The sequence below is a fragment of the Balaenoptera ricei genome, chromosome 3 (genome assembly GCF_028023285.1).
Source record: "Balaenoptera ricei isolate mBalRic1 chromosome 3, mBalRic1.hap2, whole genome shotgun sequence".
Lineage (NCBI taxonomy): Eukaryota > Metazoa > Chordata > Mammalia > Artiodactyla > Balaenopteridae > Balaenoptera > Balaenoptera ricei.
Window position 1 is genome coordinate 26,738,652 of NC_082641.1, and position 19,747 is coordinate 26,758,398.

The following is a 19,747-nucleotide window of genomic DNA, read 5'->3' on the forward strand; positions in this document are numbered from 1 at the left end:
CACTGGGAGGCCAGCTCTGAGATGCTTGTCCCCAGCACCTCCCCCGCTCCACCCCTGCTCACCTCCACCCCTCAAATACACCCAGAATCACTACTACAAAGTTACCATAAACAAAGGTCTCTGTGCCAAAAAAGTTCCAATTCTTAATGAAGGCAAATAAAGGACTAAGAAAAACAACAGAACTTTGTACCAAAATTTCTGCTGTAAACAAGCTTAACAGATGATATATTTGCAAGTGAGACTTGTCTCATAATTCTTCCTCCTACTTGTTTTGCTTGGGGTTCATAAATCACCCTGCGTGAGATCATGCCAGAAGTCATAAACTTTTACAATAGCAAATGAAGGCTTATGACCTTAAAAATCAAAAGGAAGCAAAAAAGCCCTTCCAAGCTGAAGAATGAAGGGGCGGCCCTTTCTCTTCTTTTTGAAAGACAGGTGGAATTAACAGGACTTGCCCAGAATGAAATAGGTGCAAACTAAGCACACCTGTCATGCTCATCAATCCCCCTGGGTGCTCCACTGCCCTCGACAGAGCCTCACGTTAAACAAGGTTTGCAAGAGGAGCCAGGAGCTCAGGAAATCGACCCCGACTCCAACACAATGTTAAGTGCACAAGCTTGTTTGCTGTCTAGTTGTTATTTCTTGGTGTGATTTGTTGACACCACTAAATTCAAGATCAGGCAATGAATCATTCTGAGATTCACATTTATCTTGCTTTGGAATTTTAAACCTCTTGCATATATTTAGATAAATCTGCTGCTGAGCATACGTAGTGAAAAACAATTAGGAAAAATATGTAAATATATGGGAAGAAAAATGAACCAAGCATTGATCTTGTCACTGGAGATAATGAATAAGATTATTCCAACAGCTATCAGATTCAGTTTCACTTTTGTAATTTCCTCTTTGATAACGACCAGTAACCAAAAGCTGTCCCCTGTCCAAAACAAACTAGAAACAGATGTAAAGTTACTATCAGTAGCTGCAACACAAGGAGAAATGGGTTCAAAAACAGGTCAGTAAGTTGGAAAACAACCCGAATTTTAACCTCATTCCTAAAGCTACATCTGACTACATCTGACTACAGCTACATCTGACTGGTCCTTTCAACAGTGAACACAATACTTTAAGGGTATGCTTATGGCAAAAAGCCAGACCTGGCCAAGTTCAATGCTTTAAAGATATGTGTGGAATAAACAAAAGAGCAAGCTGCATCAAGCTATTAAATAATCTTTTCCCTTACCTCAGGCATCATCTCCTCAATGAAATGAATCGTGTAGTCTATGTTGAATCTAATTACTTTACACAGTGGAATCTGCAATAATAAGAAGGAGAAGTTCAGTTTCAAAATACCTTCCTGCGCTCACACTGTACATGTGTTTGCTACCTAACCCAGAAGGCCATGAACCAAATGAGAAAGCTTCACCTTAATCTAAGCTGCTAACAATACTGCAAATGAAACTTGACCACAACTGCTGAATTTTAATGGCAAGAACCCAGCTGGCCCAGTCTCTACAGGAAACCTGAATAACGTTGGTGCTTAATTAACTGTATTAGCAGCAGCAACACAAACATGACAAGAACTCATTAAAACCAAATATATTGCCTCTAAAGAATTAATAAAACCACAAATAAATACTTCTTTTTCTCAGGTTTTAAAAATCTTTCAGAATCTTCAGCTCTTCAGGCAGAGCAGGGAGAGCAGGCTGACAATTCATCAGTTATAGATTCATAAGTCATTGTAGACACAACTCATGCTGCCTCTCTGGCTCCGGAGCAAAAGCAATCATGGTAATAAAAATAATAATAGCCACCACTTATTGAGCTAGGCACTGTTCTACTGCTTCACATACTGTCACTCACGTAACCAGCCCTGTGAGACAGGTACAACTACTCTCCCCAGGGTACAGTGGAGCAAACGAAGGCAGAGTCGTCAGATACTTTGCCGATACTCTAATACTCAGGGTATGTGTGAAAATGAAGGAAAGCTCAGATGAAATAAATCCACATCTGTCTTGCTTTACCAATATATCATGAGACACTAGCCTAGTGCCTAGATTTAATAGGTTTTCTTTAAGTATATTGTTGAATGAATGAAGGACTGAGAAAGGAAGGGTGTGAGGTTAATGCAGTGGCTTGGCTGACTAGCTGGGGAAAATAATAGACTCAGAAGCCCAAGAGATGTGTTAAGTGGGCTTTTCTGGCCCCTTGATCTGTCCATAAGACGACTTTATAGAAAGGTAATCGTTTTTACAAACCACAGCAATCAGAAAGAAACAAATTCTAATGCCACCAGCAAAAGGAATGGTAAGAAAAGCAAATAGTCCTATAATGCCATCTACTGGAAATATTTTTCTCAGAAATGAAGTTTAGCTCTTAGGTGCTTTCTTTTTTTTTTCTTTTTCTTTTTTTGTTTTAGGATGGTGGCTAATTTGAGTGAAATTCATAATTAACATTAATAAGAGATCTACTTTCAGCCTTCTCATGGTAATAAGTTCTAAACCAGATGAAGTGACATGCTAAGGCCACTATCATTTTTTAGGTCTTCTTTCTTCCTACAATCATTTAAAAATATTTGAGAGCTACAAATTTGTGCAATTATTCATATTTTTAAAATACTTTGCTAACAACTGTTAGATTCATAGTTACTCTAAAATATGCCACAGACCTTACCTTTTAAAAAGGTAGGGATCTCGAATAGCCAAAGCAATCTTGAGAAAGAAAAACAGAGCTGCAGAAATCAGGCTCCCTGACCTCAGACTATACTAAAAAGCTACAATAATCAAGACAGTATGGTACTGGACAAAAACAGAAATACAGAATTCTATTCTGTTCAAAGGAACAGAATAGAAAGCCCAGAGATAAACCCACGCACATATGCTCACCTTATCTTTGACAAAGGAGGCAAGAATATACAATGGAGAGGGCTTCCCTGGTGGCGCAGTGGTTAAGAATCTGCCTGCCAATGCAGGGGACACGGGTTCGAGGCCTGGTCTGGGAAGATCCCACATGCCGCGGAGCAACTAAGCCCGTGTGCCACAACTACTGAGCCCGTGCTCTAGGGCCCTTGAGCCACAACTACTGAGCCCGCGTGTCACAACTACTGAAGCCCGCGCGCCTGGAGCCCATGCTCTGCAACGGGAGAGGCCACCACAATGAGAGGCCCATGTACCTCAACGAAGAGTAGCCCCTGCTGGCAGCAACTAGAGAAAGCCCCCATATAGCAACGAAGACCCAACGCAACATTAATTAATTAATTTAGGGCCCGCGAGCCACAACTACTGAGTCCGTGTGCCATAACTACTAAAGCCCATATGACCTAGAGCCCATGCTCCGCAACAAGAGAAGCCACCGCGATGAGAAGCCTGCACGTCACAATGAAGAGTGGCCCCCGCTTGTCGCATTTGCAGCAACTAGAGAAAGCCTGCACACAGCAACGAAGACCCAACGCAGCCAAAAATAAATAAATAAATTTATTAAAAAAAAAAAAGAATATACAATGGAGAAAAGACAGTCTCTTCAATAAGTGGTGCTGGGAAGACTGGACAGCTACATGTAAAAGAATGAAATTAGAACACTTCCTAACACCATACACAAAAATAAACTCAAAATGGATTAAAGACCTAAATGTAAGGCCAGACACTATAAAACTCTCAGAGGAAAACAAAGGCAGAACTCTTATGACATAAATCACAGCAAGATCCTTTCTGACCCACCTTCTAGAGTAATGGAAATAAAAACAAAAATAAACAAATGGGACCTAATGAAACTTAAAAGCTTTTGCACAGCAAAGGAAACCATAAACAAGAAGAAAAGACAACCCTCAGAATGGGAGAAAATATTTGCAAACGGAGCAACTGACAAAGGATTAATCTCCAAAATATACAAGCAGCTCATGCAGCTCAATATCCAAAAAACAAACAACCCAATCCAAAAAGAGGCAGAAGACCTAAATAGACATTTCTCCAAAGAAGACATACAGATTGCCAACAAACACATAAAAAGATGCTCAACGTCACTAATCATTAGAGAAATGCAAATCAAAACCACAATGAGGTATCACCTCACACGGGTCAGAATGGCCATCATCAAAAAATCTACAAACAATAAATGCTGGAGAGGGTGTGGAGAAAAGGGAACCCTCTTGCACTGTTGGTGGGAATGTAAATTGATACAGCCACTATGGAGAACACTATGGAGGTTCCTTAAAAAACTGAAAATAGAACTAGCATATGACCCAGCAATCCCACTACTAGGCATATACCCTGAGAAAACCATAATTCAAAAAGAGTCATGTACCACAATGTTCACTGCAGCACTATTTACAATAGCCAGGACATGGAAGCAACCTAAGTGTCCATCGACAGATGAATGGTTAAAGAAGATGTGGCACATATATACAATGGAATATTACTCAGCCATAAAAAGGAACAAAATTGAGTTATTTGTAGTGAGGTGGATGGACCTGGAGTCTGTCATACAGAGTGAAGTAAGTCAGAAAGAGAAAAAGAAACACCATATGCTAACGCATATATATGGAATCTAAAAAAATGGTACTGGTGAACCTAGTGGCAGGGCAGGAATAAAGAGGCAGACATAGAAAATGGACTTGAGGACACGGAGGGGAAGCAGAAGCTGGGACGAAGTGAGAGAGTAGCACTGACATATATACACTACCAAATGTAAAATAGATAGCTAGTGGGAAGCAGCCACATAGCACAGGGAGATCAGCTAGGTGCTTTGTGATGACCTAGAGGGGTGGGATAGGGAGGGTGGGAGGGAGGCTCAAGAGGGAAGGGATATGGGGATATATGTATGCATATAGCTGATTCACTTTGTTGTACAGTGGAAACTAACACAACATTGTAAAGTAATTATACTCCAATAAAGATGTAAAAAATAAAAATAAAAAGGTAGGGATCTAAAAGAGAAAAAAAGGCATGTAAACAAGCATAAACAGAATATGATACAGTGTAACTTATAAGTGCATTTAAAAAACAAATAAGCAAACAAAATAGTATAAAGTACAAAAGAACCAAAGAGGAGGTAACATTTGAGTTGAGTCTTCAAAGATGGGAAGGGATTTTCCAGGTCATCCCGAGAATTAACTGGGGAAGAACAGGTGTTTAGTTTCTAGCAAGACAGAGAAAAGGGAGCTGGGGGAAGGACAGGTCATTTAGCTCTTCAGAAGTGAAATGCATGGAGACAGAGACATAAGAAAATTCTAGAAAGGAAAGTATGCACTATATTATGCAGATCCTAAAAACCATGTTAAGGATTCAGAGCTATCCTTACGGCAACAAGAAGTCATTCAAGTAGTTTAAGTGAAAGACTATCACAGTTTACATGGATGGGTTGCTATGTAAACAGGGTGGGAATGGCTTGTAGGGGAACAAGGCAAGAGACCAGAAGACCAGAATGGAGTCTAACGAAACAGTTCAGAAGCCAAATGAGGAAAAGATCAAAAAGGAGGGAGAAGAATTTAAACACAGGAGATGTGACTGAAATATACAGTGACTGTTCTGATGTGGAAGTGAAAGAGGAGAAAGAATGGAGGATAATTTCTAGGTTTCTGGCCTAAGGGACCAGATAGCTCACGATGGCATTAATACAAAGAATTTCATAGGGTGTCCCCTGAGTACCTCAAACTCAGTACGCAGAGAAGATGATGAGTTCAGTTTCACACAGGTTGAGGGTGAGGTACCTGAGGGAACATCAAGGTAGGTATGTCCAATAGGCAATCTGAAATGTGAGTGTGGAGCACAGAGCCATACGTCACAGCTTAAATATCAATGTCAGAACATGCATGGGAGGAAAAACTGTGGGTGACACTGCATTACTCGGGGAGTGTATTCAGGAGAGAAAAGGACTAGAGCCCTTGGGAATAGTCCAGAGGCAAGAAAAAGAGCAAAAGTATAAACTTTACTCCTTTTACCATGCGCAACAGCAACTCTGCTGGATGATTTATGCAAGTTCAGTCCTTTCCCCACATTATTTCAACTAAAATCACTTTTGGGGGATTCCTTCTTTGACCTCTTATCTTATACACACTGTATTTTCTTTGGGGCTCTTACCTGTACCACTAGAGCCCTTCTCAGACACACAAATTTGGAAAGGCAGAATCTCCTTTTCTATGCAAACTTTCATCTCTCTCTAAGACTCAAAGAGACTTGTCACTTTCCTACATATTGGGAACTCAGTTGATTGAGAGCTCAGTTGGCCAATCAAATAATATAAATGCCCACTATCATTTCTTAAAACACATTTGAATGCTGATTTGACACTAACTCTTATCTCATCCTACCAGAAACAAACAAAAAAACCCTCCCTAAACTTCCACATTCTAACTCTACTACTTCCAGGAACTGAAAGACTAAATCTAGGGCAGCGAGTCCACTGGAAATGGAAAGCAGCAGGGAAATGATCATGGTGCTGCCTTGTGCTTTTGAGGACACGATAAAATATTATGCATGTAATACATATACCTAGGTAATTTTAGTTATGTTGTCAAAGTCCCCAATAACATCAGGTATTATGAGTAATAGCAAATGTACTACATAAAAGGATAAAATTTTCCCACAATGCTCTATACTTAGCCAACAAGGCTTTCAATCCACTTCAATTCAAGACCTTAAGAGAACCTGTCAGTACTAGACTGGGTTGAGATTCTAACACTGCCATCATTTGCATGCCCTTCTTGCTGATGAGCTCTCTCTAGCAAAAAATGAATCAGAACAGTAAAGCGATTTAATAATTCTTTTTCTTGGGAGGCTATTTCAAATTCAAGAGGCCTTTGATGGATCTAATCCCTATGAACTGTACAACACTCAGCTTAAAACTTGATTTATTTTATCAACATCTCTAACATAAATGATGGGGCTTATCTTCTCATTACAGAGTTAAGTTCTCAAGTTTTGAGAACTCAGGAATTTTTCAGTCCTATCTTTTATAACAACAGTAACAACTGCAATTAATTTCGCACTAGCGGCCTCTCAGTGCCAAACCTTGTGCTGAGGAACTTTAATAAAGCTCAAAGAATCACTCTTCCAACGTCACATAAATATTGAGAATCAGTTAAAAAAAAAAAAAAAGAATTAGAAGAAAGACTCAAATCCACGTCTGCCTGACATCTTATCCAAAATAATTAGTGCCAATATGTACTGTATATTAAACATCATGATAAACACTTTTCACGTGTCATCTCATTTATTTTTTTACAAAAGCCAGTAAGACTGCCACAACTAATAACGTCTGTTTTACACATGAGAAAATCAGGGTTTATAAAAATTGAAATGTCAAATCATACAGCTAGTAAGTAGAATTCACTAAGGTTTAAACCCTCTCTGAAGTCATACTGCTTTCCTTCTTTAAGGTGATCCTAAAAGTTAAAATGAGATCCGTATTACTTGTAGGGAATTAATAGATAAGACAGATAATTTTTAAATATTTTCATGGTAACTAATTATTTGTATTTGCAAGCCCGCTGAGGAAAAAAAAAGAGAAACATATTATGTAGGGGGGAGTTGGACCAGATGACTTCTGAAGGCCTTTTCAACTCTAAGACTATGAGATTTGGTGTAACAAAGGGTTTCAGTGCCTAACTGAGACATTTAAAAAAATAATAAAATAAGAAACCTTCAAAATTCAAAAACTTCCCAGTGCCTTTTCATAGATTGTTTAAGAATGGTCCAAACAACCTAAACGTCCATCGACAGATGAATGGATAAAGAAGATATGGTACATATATACAATGTAATGCTACTCAGTCATAAAAAAGAACGAAATAATGCTGTCTGCAGCAACACAGATGCAACTAGAGATTATCATATTAAGTAAGTCAGAAAGAGAAAGACAAATACCATATGATATCACTTATATGTGGAATCTAAAATGTGGGATAAATGAACCCATCTACAATACAGAAACAGACTCAGACATGGAGAACAGACTTGTGGTTGACAAGGGGGAGGGGGGAGGGAGAGGGATGGACTGGGAGTTTGGGGTTGGTAGATGCAAACTATTACATTTAGAATGGATAAACAACAAGGCCCTACTGTATAGCACAGGGAACTATATCTAATCTCCTGGGATAAACCATAATGGAAAAGAATATAAAAAAAGAATGATTACAGCATATAACTGAGTCACTTTGCTGTACAGCAGAAATTAACACAACACTGTAAATCAACTATACTTCAATTAAAAAAAAAAAAGAGTAGTCCAATTTAAAACTTTGTAAGTATGATGATGGATGTTAATTAGACTTATCGTGATCATTTCACAATATAAACAAATATCAAATTATTATGTTGTACGCCTGAAACTAATAACATTATATGTCAATTATACCTCAATAAAAAAAAGAAGTCCAATATTACACCCCTTTCTATATTATGGTCCACCCTAGAGATAGATGTGATGTGTATTATCAAATGATTTTATTTTTACATTTACAGTGTAATCATCTTCTCAAAAAAAAATTCTCTAGGATAAAATATACTGTGGCATAAAGAAAATCTCATTAAGAAAACAATCTGTTTTAAATTAGTATCACTACTATACAATCATGTCTGCTAATAAAAAATAATAATAGAAAGGAGCAAGATTAGGCAAAGATTTTATTCTTTATTCTCCAACGGAACAGAATTTCACAGTTTAAGTAAACAGTACTAAAATAACTTTTCAAACTGCAGATGTAATTTCTTTTAACCAAACCAGAAAGGATTAAAGAACATTCTACTTTGATGTACATACACCATAGCTATAATTCAGTAAGTTCTATAGCAGCATCTAGACTGGCTCAAGTATACCTCTACACTCCCTTCCTGAGCCGCCAGTGAATTCCACTCTACGTCCAACTGGAATACAGAATAAGACAATTCCCATGACTGCCAGCTTTGAGACAGAAAGATTCTGACTTACAGATACAGAACTTCCATTTGAACTGACTACCAACAAAGCAGCCTTAATACCTATGTAAGAATATCATGGATTTGTATGTCAGAGTGTCTTAAAGAAGACATATTCCTGGGATTCAAAAGCACAAAACTGTATGAAGTTAATTCAGGCTCCAGATGTCCTGAACAAGCTCTATTTCTTTACCTATTACTCAGAGACTAAATAATAGCTTCTCCTTAAAACTTTCCAACTTTCTTTTGAAGGACACCCAACCCAAAATAGCTTTGACACATTACTCCACAGTTTATCCTTCTTTTTCAATCTTTCACACTCTCAAAATGTTATTCTGACACATGTTTACTTACACCATTTAATGTGGACCAAACCTGTGACTCATTAGCACAGATGTCACATTCCCACCTGACACACACTGCCATTGACTTCCTGCAGCTCAGGTAGAGGGGTGCAAAGTAATTGTTACTTAGAAGTCAGATGAAAAGAAATTTCCTTTGACTTTTAGAAAGAAAGAATGAAGGGAAGGAAGGGGCCTCAGGGAAGGAGAAAGCCAGCTGATCAGCATATACTTACATTGGTCAGGGGGGCGTGTGCAAACATAGAAAATCCTTCAAAGATATACTCATGATCATCATATTCGATAACAGTTGGCCTGTCAGTCTGAAAGCAAACAGAAACACCAAGTATGAACAAATGACATGATGTGCATGTGCAGAAACCCATCAGGACACACAAAGCAACCAATAGGTGAAATGTATGGACTTCTGTTAACGTTTTCCCAAACACCAGGGAGAAACTTTACACAGAGGATTAATTCTAGCTAGAATTCTCCTGCTTGGTGGAATTCTCTAGCTTCAGTAATATTTATATACTAGACAATCAAGAATGTTTATTATGGGTGCCATAAAGAAAAAAAAAGGCTAGCTACATGGCTTCATTTTCTAGGAACTTGTTTTATTTAATCCCACAATACTACCAGTCCCGTTCTTACTAAGCTATATTTCTGAACTAACAGAAGCTCTAACAAGAACAAGATAATAGCACAGTCGAATCAAAGCAAGTGGAGAAGACTCAGCATCACAACAGTCAAGACTAGCAACAGCCTGGAAGGCTCTGAAAAGCCCCAAGGTGCCAGAGGCTCATCCCCTCACAGCGCCATTCCCAGGCCCTCCAAGGAGAAGCCAACCCATTAAACACTGTAACAAATCAATTCCTGCATAATGTCAAAGATCTTAATTACCTGCAAATTGAACCTAATTAAAATATACAAGTGTTGACCTAAGCATAAGAGACTCTCTTCTTTATGCCATTCTTATAGCCCACCATTTTTAACCCTAAATGCTAAACATGGAACGAATTATCAAGATTGGAAACCTAAAAGACATGTTTTTTTACATAGGTATTGAACATTATTCTTCTAAACATTCATTTATACACACACACACACACACACACATATGAAGAACTTGGGTGGGTGGGGGGAAATAAAGAATATCCAAATGAGTATTATTTGTTTTTCCAATATTACTGTTACTTCCCATTTGAATAACTCAACAAAGCTGGTCTAAATTAAATATTATGAAAGAACTTCTAGTGGAATGATAATGGTACAGCCACTTGGGAAAACAGTTTGTTAGTTCCTCCAAATATGAAACATATAGTTACCACACAATCCAGCAACTCTAGTCCTAGATTTACACTCAAGGGAAAGGAAAACATACATCCACACAAACACTTGTACACAAACATTCACAGCAGCATTATTATAATAGCCCAAAAGTGGATACCACACAAATGTTCATCAACTGATGAATGGATAAATAAAATACGGTATATCCATACAGTGGAATGTTACTCGGCCATAAAAAGGAATGAAGTTACATACTACAACATGGATGAATCTTGAAAACATTATGGTAAGTGGAAGAAGCCAAAAGATCACATATTCTATGATTCCATTCATATGAAATATCTAGAATAGGCAAATGATAAAGACAGAGAGTACCTTAGTAGTTTCTGAAGGCTGTGGGGTGGGAAAGAATTGACTGCTAATAAGTACAGGGTTTCTTTGGGAGATGATGAAAATGTTCTAAAATTAGATTGAGGTGATGGTTTCACAATTCTGTGAAAAGACTAAATATCATGAAATATATACTTTAAATGGGTGAGTTTTATGGTATATTAATTATATCTCAATAAAGTTAAAATAATTAATAATCTAATTTTGAAACTGAAATCTCTTAATTAAAAAAGTAACCAGAATTAATTAATTTTGTACTGTGAAAAGGCAGTCTGGCACAGTGGAATGGCATACAGCCATGCACCGTGAAGTCCGTCTGCCCAGGCTCCAGTCCTCACTGTGCCACTTATTGCCTGAATAATCTAGAGCAAGCGGCTTAACCTTATCTGTAAAACATGGACGACTGCCCCACCTGCATAGTGGGGATAATAATACCTACTTCATCGGTTTTTTTGTGTGAAATAACTTAATACATGTCAAATACTTAGAATGGTGCCTAGTACCATAGTCAACAAACATTAGGTATTATTATCACTGTCATATATGCAATACTTATGGTCATAATATATAGATAATATATAAGCTATTTGCTGATTTTTAAGAGATGCACAAGCATTCTCTGCATTCTTCCAACCCCATAGCTCCAACGAACGAGCTCTCCATAATTCACTGGCTATTATGTGGTACCAACAATATAAATGAAAAAAGATACAGAAAGTAGTATAATGAGAGGAAGCCAAAAATAAAAGTCACTATGATAAAGGTCAATTTTATTGGCATAAAAATAAAATGTTTTTAAAAGAAAGAACATTTAAGAACGGAATCCATATTTAACCAATTCACATTTTAACCTATGTACACACATAGAACCTATTTACGGGGGCTTCCCTGGTGGCGCAGTGGTTGAGAGTCTGCCTGCCGATGCAGGGGACACGGGTTTGAGCCCTGGTCTGGGAGGATCCCACATGCCGCGGAGCAACTGGGCCCGTGGGCCACGATTGCTGAGCCTGCGCATCTGGAACCGTGCTCCGCAACAAGAGAGGCCGCGACAGTGAGAGGCCCACGCACTGCGATGAAGAGTGGCCCCCGCTTGCCGCAACTGGAGAAAGCCCTTGCACAGAAACGAAGACCCAACACAGCCAAAAAAAAAAAAAAAAAGAACCTATCTACTACATTTTTAAACAAATGAAATCTGATTTTGTTAGGAACTCACTAAAAAGTTTGTAGGAGGTGAGACTGTAATTCGATAGTGGAAAAGTCTGCCAGCATTGTTGGTCATAGGACGACAGGGCTTGATGGCCTGAGGGGAAAAATAAAAATGAGTTTAAGAGTAAAGCAGCAAAATACTGTTATTTAAAAATAGACTGTATTTTCTAGATTCACATCTGACAAAAGAGGTTGTATGTGTGTTCTTTCACAAACTGGTAGGGAAGAACAGTATTCACTTTACCATTAACTAGATAGATAAAAATGGGCTGCTGGTCACTGACATTCAACCAACCGACTCATGTACAATACAACATATAGATCTCTCTAGATCTAAATTTCCATGACTATCTTCCTTTCATTTATAATAACATAATAATTGACCTTTGGCTAACCTCTCAATAAACTAAAAGAACAACAACAAAAACAACCAGAAAGCAAGAAAAATAATCTCAGAAGTAACAGCAGTAGGTTATAATAGGAAGGGGAAAAAAGTGAAAGGGTTAAATATGCTGAACAAAAATAGAGGGAACCAGAAATGCAGGAAGCACAAGAGGTGGTGGACAGAATATGCACAGAGCTTAAGACGGGAAAAGGAAAACAGCGAGCGACAGAAGCATCAGTGGAATCACTGGGTACGTTGTGACAGACACAACGATGGGTGACCCAGACCATCTTTCAAGGAAGGACTTGCTGCCTACTGTGAAGAGCATGGACAGCAGTCTCCAGTTGTCGGCTCCTTCAGGATCTGTGTCAACTGCAGAGGCCCCTCGCCTGACGTCAGGCGTTTACTGAGCGAGGCAGAGGTACAAAGGCCCAGCCCCCCAGCCCAACTTGAATGGGCAATGCTCATTCCCTGGATCATCACCAGGTTGACAGGAGCTTTGCTGGGGCTGACTCATAGTTAGACTAATCCGCCTGTCCAATGCTGCTAATATCCTCTTCCTCTCACAGGTGAAGATCCCTACGAAACATGCACCCCAAACTTCATCTTAGCATCTGCTTTTGGAGAATCCAATGTGTGACAGTTGGCACCAGAAGTGATCCAAGAAAGCAGGAGATAAGATAGGGTTTTGGAGCTGAATCACTTACCATCCAACTGGCAGAAAGGAACCCATCACGGTGGCTGGTGGAGCACACAGCCCCTGGCACCAGATGACACGCCAATTGAAACTTTCAAAGATGCTGAATTGGGAGACTGTACCAGTGGAAGCAGGTGCAATGCACCAGGTGTTTAAAACTATGAGAGACCGGTAGCTGTAAGGATAATGGGATGGATGGCTATTGCCGAGCACCACTGATGCTTTACCATGCTCTTCAAACTTTAGTGTGATCTCAGATTGCTTGCTCCCCACGCCCAGAAGTTTCTAAGTCAGCAGCTGAGGCAGGCTGAGAATCTGCATTTCTCACAAGGCCCCAGGTGATGCTGATCCTAGTTGGAAGGCTGCACTTAAGAGAACCACTGCTCTACAGAAATGCAGCAGCAGAGCAGAAGGAAAGGCAGCTAGAAGCCAGATGTGAAAGCCTGCTATTGCACACAAAGAGGCTCTTACCACCTGCAGTGAGAGGTCAGAGAGCGCCAGGACCAAGCCCAGGGCTTACCTGTCCGAGAGGGTGGACCTTAAAGACTAGTTAACAGCCAACCAAGGTAGGTCTGCTATGCCAAGGTCAGGGATATGAAAACCCGGGATGAGACATACAGGTTTGGACTCCTCAGACGCCTCTAAACCTTCTGCCTCTTCAGAGGTGGCCCATCCTTGTTATTAAGAGCAAGCACTCACCGGTCTGAAGACAATGAAAGCCTCCGAAGGCAACACTGTCCTCACTCTCCCGGCACCCAGTCAGTCTCCGACCTCACAACAGACCTATAATTAGGGTCATTTCACAGCATAACTGGTTGCACATTTTACAGCTGGGAAGGTGCTGAGAGGAGACATACTATCCCAAAGGAACTGTAAGAACCAGCTGGCACCAGCACGGGCCGGCAGCAGGGGTCCACACACGACCAGATGCTGGGAGTGCTCGAGCAAAAGGACCAGAACACACAGCTAGTTAGGGAAGAGCTTACTGACTTGGGAGCATTCAGGATTCAAGGATGTCAGGAGATGCTGAGAACTCCCTACTAAGACATCTCCTAAAAGCATGAAAAAGCGATGGCCCGCGCCGAGTAAAGTGAAAATACCAAAACTGCAGTGACCGACAGAGGAGGAAGGAATTCAAAGATTCAAGGAAATGGGCACGTTGGGATGGATATAGTATCTATGACTGAAAAATATTATCAGATAATCATATTCCATGGGAAGGCCCAGAGGACACACCATTGACCAAGGCCAAAAGGAATGTGCTGGTAAAGGGGCACCAGCTTCACTAGGACGATCAGCGGTGGCCTCCTCGGCAGGCCAGGGCTAATTGTAAGAGAGGTGGTTACAGCATCAGGGATGACAGGACTCTGAAACAAGAGAGGCCAGACGATGGGGCTCATTATAAGAAGCCAGGTCACACAATTATCATTATTGCCAGCGAGACGGAAGTGGTAGCCAAGGGGATGGGACCCACAAAGAGTCATGGAAGTGGTTTTCACAACAGTGTCCTTAGGTACAAAATAAATGGGTAGCTGATAAGAGTACTACCTTAGTTTGTACCAACGGAAGTAATCAAGACTGGGTAACCAAGAGGCTGAAGGTAGGCTGCTCCAGTAAGCACTCCTGATCCCTTGCCCGGTTCCAGGCCTGATCAAGTTACTGGACTGAAATCCACTGACTGAAGAGGTGGCCAGAAGGCAGGAGGAAGGGCCCTGCAACACCATCACAAGCAAAAATGGGCATGATGGTCCTGTCCTTCCCCCAAGGGGCCTATGGCCATTTTGCTCAGATAACTGTACACCGGGGAAGGAAGAAGCCAGACAGTTCAAGGAGTGTTAGACACAGCGTCTGAATCAATTGATACTCAGAGACTGGACGTATCATCCTGGTATCCCTGTCAGAGTGGGGGAGACGAGGCCAAGGTAGTAAACAAAATCTTGGTCAAGGTCTGGCTTACAGTAGGTCCACTGAGTCCACAGAGCCACCCAGTGGTCATTTCCCTGGTTCCCAAATGTACCACTGAAATTGACAAAATTGGCAGACGGCGCCACCTCACACTGGGTCCTTGATCTGTGGAGTAAGAGCCATCGTGATGGGAAAGGTCAAGCAGAAGCCACCCAACCCGGACCTCAAAAACAGTATGACTCTGGGGGAATGGTGGAGATTAGTGCCACCCTTAAGGATCCAAATGACACAGGGATGACTGCCCCTATCACATCTCTGTTTAATTCACCAGTCTGGGCCCTAAAGAAACCAAATGGATCCTGGCGGAGGACTATATACCACCACAAGCTCAACCAAGTAGCTCTAACTGCACCTGCTGTGCCAGGTGTTGTAGCGTAGTTACAGCAGATTAATCTGCCCTCAGGTACAAAGTATGTGGCAACTGATCTGCTGAATGTATCCTTTTCTATCCCAATCAGGATGAGGACCAGTTCTGATCAGAACCGGTTCACATTTATGTGGAACAGACAACATTTATGGGTTTGCCACCGGGTTAACTCTCCCACTTCTCCCACTCACTGCCATAATACAGTCCAAGGTGCCCCTGACCTTCTGGAATACTGTAGAATGTTATATTGCTCCACTGTATCTTTGACATTACATTGAGCAAACTAAGAGCCCTGGTAAAATGGATATGCTCCAAAGGGTGAGAGAGAAACCCTGCAAAGATTCAGGGTCTACCACAGCCACACCATTTTAGGGGAGCGGTCTGGGGAGTTCCAAGACATCCATCCAAAGTAAAAGACAGGTGGGCCTCCCCGGGCTCAGGAGGCAGTGCAGTCCTTAGCTAGGAATATTACTGCAGCCCATTTATAAAGTGGCACAAAAGGCTGCCAGCTGTGAGCGTGACTCAAGTGAGAAAGGCCTCAGCAGTTCCAAACCGCAGTGCAAGCAGCCCTGCTGCAGGGGCCATACAATTCGGCAAATCCCACACTGTTGGTGGGAAAAGATGCCGAGAAGAGTTTGTGGCCACACTGGGAGAATCACAACGCTGGTCTCTGGGGTTCTGGAGCCAAGCCATGCCATCTATAGTGAAGAATTATATGCCTTTGAAAAGCAATTCCTGGTGTGCTGCTGGGCCCTGGTAGATATGGAAGGCATGGCCAAGGGGCAGCAAACAGCCATGTGGCTGGAACTGCCCATCGTAAGCTGGGTTCTGCCAGTCCCACCCTGGCATAAGTTTGGGTGGGACCAGCAACAATCCATGGTAAGGTGGAGGGGGCGTACATCCAGAACCAAGCACACACAGGAGCAGAGGGCACAAACAAGCCCACCACCGTTGCATCAGCTCCCCTCCCTCAGCTGATGACTAAGGACGGGAGGATGAAAGCATAAGGAAAAGCCCAAGCTTGGTTTGCAAACAGGTCAGTCAGAACGGGGGTGCAAGCCAAAAACGGACCGTGCTGCAGCCTCATTCAGGGATGGCTCTGAGAGACAGCGATGAGGGAGAATCTTCCCAGGGGGCGGAGTTTCAGGTGGTGTACCTGGTCATCCACTTTGTGTGGAAAGAGAAGTAGCCTGAGGCTAGAATATAGATGGACTCATGGCAGAATCAAGTGGCCATGCCAGCTGTCAGAGGCCTAGAAGGAAAAAGATGGGAAGATCAGGGATAAGAAGGTCTTGGGGGAGAGACCTGTAGGTAGACAAACAGGAGAGAACAATGATCTCTCCATCACATGTGGATGTTCACGGGAGAGCACCCACTGTGGAAGAGGTTCTAAACCATCTAGCTGACAAAATGGCATGGCCAGATGATGCCGGCCAGCCTTGGTCATTAGCCACCTAGAGTAGACAGGGTGGGCACATGAACGAAGCGGCCACAGTAGCAGAGATGGAGGCTTCACATGAGCCCCACGGCATGGACCTCACTTCCCCAGGCTAAGCTGGCTAAGCTGACTGCCACTGCCGAACGTCCAGCCAGCCACCTCCAATGACCAACGCTGGGCCCCCAGTATGGCACCATTCCTGGAGGAGACCAACCTACCACTTGGTGGAATGTTGACTACATAGGTCCCGTCCATTGTAAAAGCGCCACATGTACACTGAGAATGGGTTTGCCTGCCCAGAAGTCCTCAGCCAGCACCACTGCCCACCTGAATCTCCCTCCACGGAAGTGCCTGCTGCTCAGCTGTGGGAAAAGCAGTCAGCACACAGCCTGCCGCTGGCGGCTCCTTCCAGGTCAGCCTCCAGTACAGAGCCCCTCCCCCCGCCAAAGTCGTGCCCTTCCTAGGGCAGCTTGCTCGGGACGAGGGAGACGCAGGTATGACAGCCACTCCAGCCCCATGCAAGATAATTCCGACAAGCCCGGCTTGAAAGGCCCATCACAGGTGGACTTCCGCCTCTGCTCAGTCCCAAGCCCACACTCTTCCTGCCTGGTCCCTGTGAAATGTCTCCGCTGCAGCCCTGCCTGCAGAGACCCCGGCCTGAAGCACACGCATGGACACTCACAGAGCGCAGATCTTGTCCCACAGGCCCTCGCTACACTGGCCGACTCCCAGAGACAAATGAGGTCAAAGGGAGGCAAGTACAAAGTATCTGCCATCGGCTCATAGTCTTTAGTCTGATTACTGTTAATGGCCTCAAACAAGTTTTACATAGAAATTAAGGATTTACATAAGCTATGTTTAAACATAATGTGCTGAATCATAAAGTGACAATCCTGGGATTAATGAGAATAGTTTGTAAAGATAAAAGATAATGGGGAAAAGACAAAGGAAAATAACTGAACAGGAGTAGTTATATATAACTCTGTGATGTAAAAGTATTCAACTCATCAGGCAAACACGCTTGGTGTGTTCCTGACAACCCAGGGACTGGGGTGTGACACAGGTAAAACAAGTCCATGTGCCACTCCCAGTTAAGTGGGGACAACAGACAAAGACTACCAAACACAACGGTGTACACTCATGTCCCCAAGGAAAGAGGACATGTGCCTTACAGCACCTCAGTAAGATCATTTCTCCAGGGAGATTCACAACCATTTATAACAAAAACATGAAAAAAGATTACAGTATGTACCGTTTTAGGATACTTAAAATAATAAAAAAGCAACTCAAATTCACGTTACCTATTTTAAATAATGAACCTTCCAAAGTTTCCTTGATAACATTCCCACGCCACCTCCAAAACCCAAGTACGTTTCTTCTCCAATTATCAGTAACAGAGACTATTAGGGAACATGAGAAGACTATTTCCACGGTATTATTTCATTTACGGGGAAAGGAATAGCAACAGCATCTGTCTACTTCTGGCTTCTCAGCACTGACAAATATAATAACCTGAACCAGTTACCTCTTCTCCGGGATAAATGCTGTGCCTGATTCCCGTGCGTCTCGCTTTTGCGCTGCATTTGCAGAGTGGGCCATCATTCATCTGTCAGAAACAGAATGTAATTCGTTTTTACTGGGGGAAAATCCACTCCATGCACGATGATGTCTCGGAAACTTGTGTGGGTTTTAATGTCATGAGTACCGAAGCTCTGAAGAGGCTGTCACGGTTAGAAGATTAAACGGAAGTTCCAAAACCAATAAAGCTGCAAACTGTCTCTATTGTCTGATAAAGGGGAATGGTATGACAACGCTGGATTCCCGACTTATTTGTGCAGCCAAGCAGAAAATATCAATGTCAGCGCCCTGTTTGCCCCCATCTTCTCCTATCACTTTCCAGTATGTTCCCCCTATTTTTTATTTCAGGAAAAATGACTCTTTCACAAAAGAAAAGCCTATTTTATATTCTGAAGGAACACGTAGAATGCTTTGAAGGTGACCTGCAGATTAAATGTTTTCAAAGACAGACCTAAAGGCATCTGAAGCAGAGGGAAGAAAATGCCTACCTGAACCAGAAAAACTTTCAACACTAATCAGGTGAGTCTGTATATGTTTGTTCACCTGAATTCATTTTACTGCCATGAGCTCCACCCACATGATTCAATAAGTGAATAATCCTGAATGCCTCCTGGGTAGAAAGGGGAGAAGGAGGGTGATACATAGCTAACGGTCCACACAGTCAAGGAATACTTATTCTAATTTTAGTGTATGCACCGCTGAAGCGAGCACCAGGAATACTTATACCACATGGGAGAAATAACACACATATGAAATGCTTAATAATTTTAAAGAAAAAGGAAAAATGTCCAGGCTTCAAGAAACCAAAATGTGAAGGGTTGAACAGGACAGGAAAAGAAGGTGGCTATTCTACACGAGGCACCAGCATGAGAGAAAAGAGAGAAGGAAGAAATCCTATGTTATGCTCCAGGGACATGAGACCCATCTAAATGGAATGGACCATACGTGTGAGTGAGAAAACCAAAAACACAGAATTGAGGTCAAAATCTTAAAGGGCCTTAAAAGCCAATTTCATGAGTTTATTCAATATAAATGGTTAATATGGAATCAAAAAGGAGATGAGAGCATCAGTTTAGAGTATGGGGAAATGGAGTTCCATTTCTCACTTTCTTTGTATTAATTAAAATATATAATTTATAAATATGACGTATTATGAGACATATATATTCTATATACAC

General features: G+C 41.7%; 1 protein-coding gene across 6 annotated transcripts in view; it reads right to left on the reverse strand.

The window, feature by feature from the left end:
• The window catches only part of DROSHA (drosha ribonuclease III), a 120,814-nt gene that overhangs the window by 79,233 nt on the left and 21,834 nt on the right, over positions 1-19,747 (reverse strand). For all 6 annotated transcript variants that reach the window (XM_059916165.1, XM_059916164.1, XM_059916163.1 and 3 more), the window contains 4 exons: positions 18,517-18,597; positions 12,147-12,233; positions 9,487-9,573; positions 1,244-1,315 (listed from right to left, as the gene is read on the reverse strand). In XM_059916165.1, coding sequence (XP_059772148.1) covers positions 1,244-1,315; positions 9,487-9,573; positions 12,147-12,233; positions 18,517-18,597 — 327 coding nt within the window. The remainder of the gene's footprint in view (positions 1-1,243; positions 1,316-9,486; positions 9,574-12,146; positions 12,234-18,516; positions 18,598-19,747) is intronic.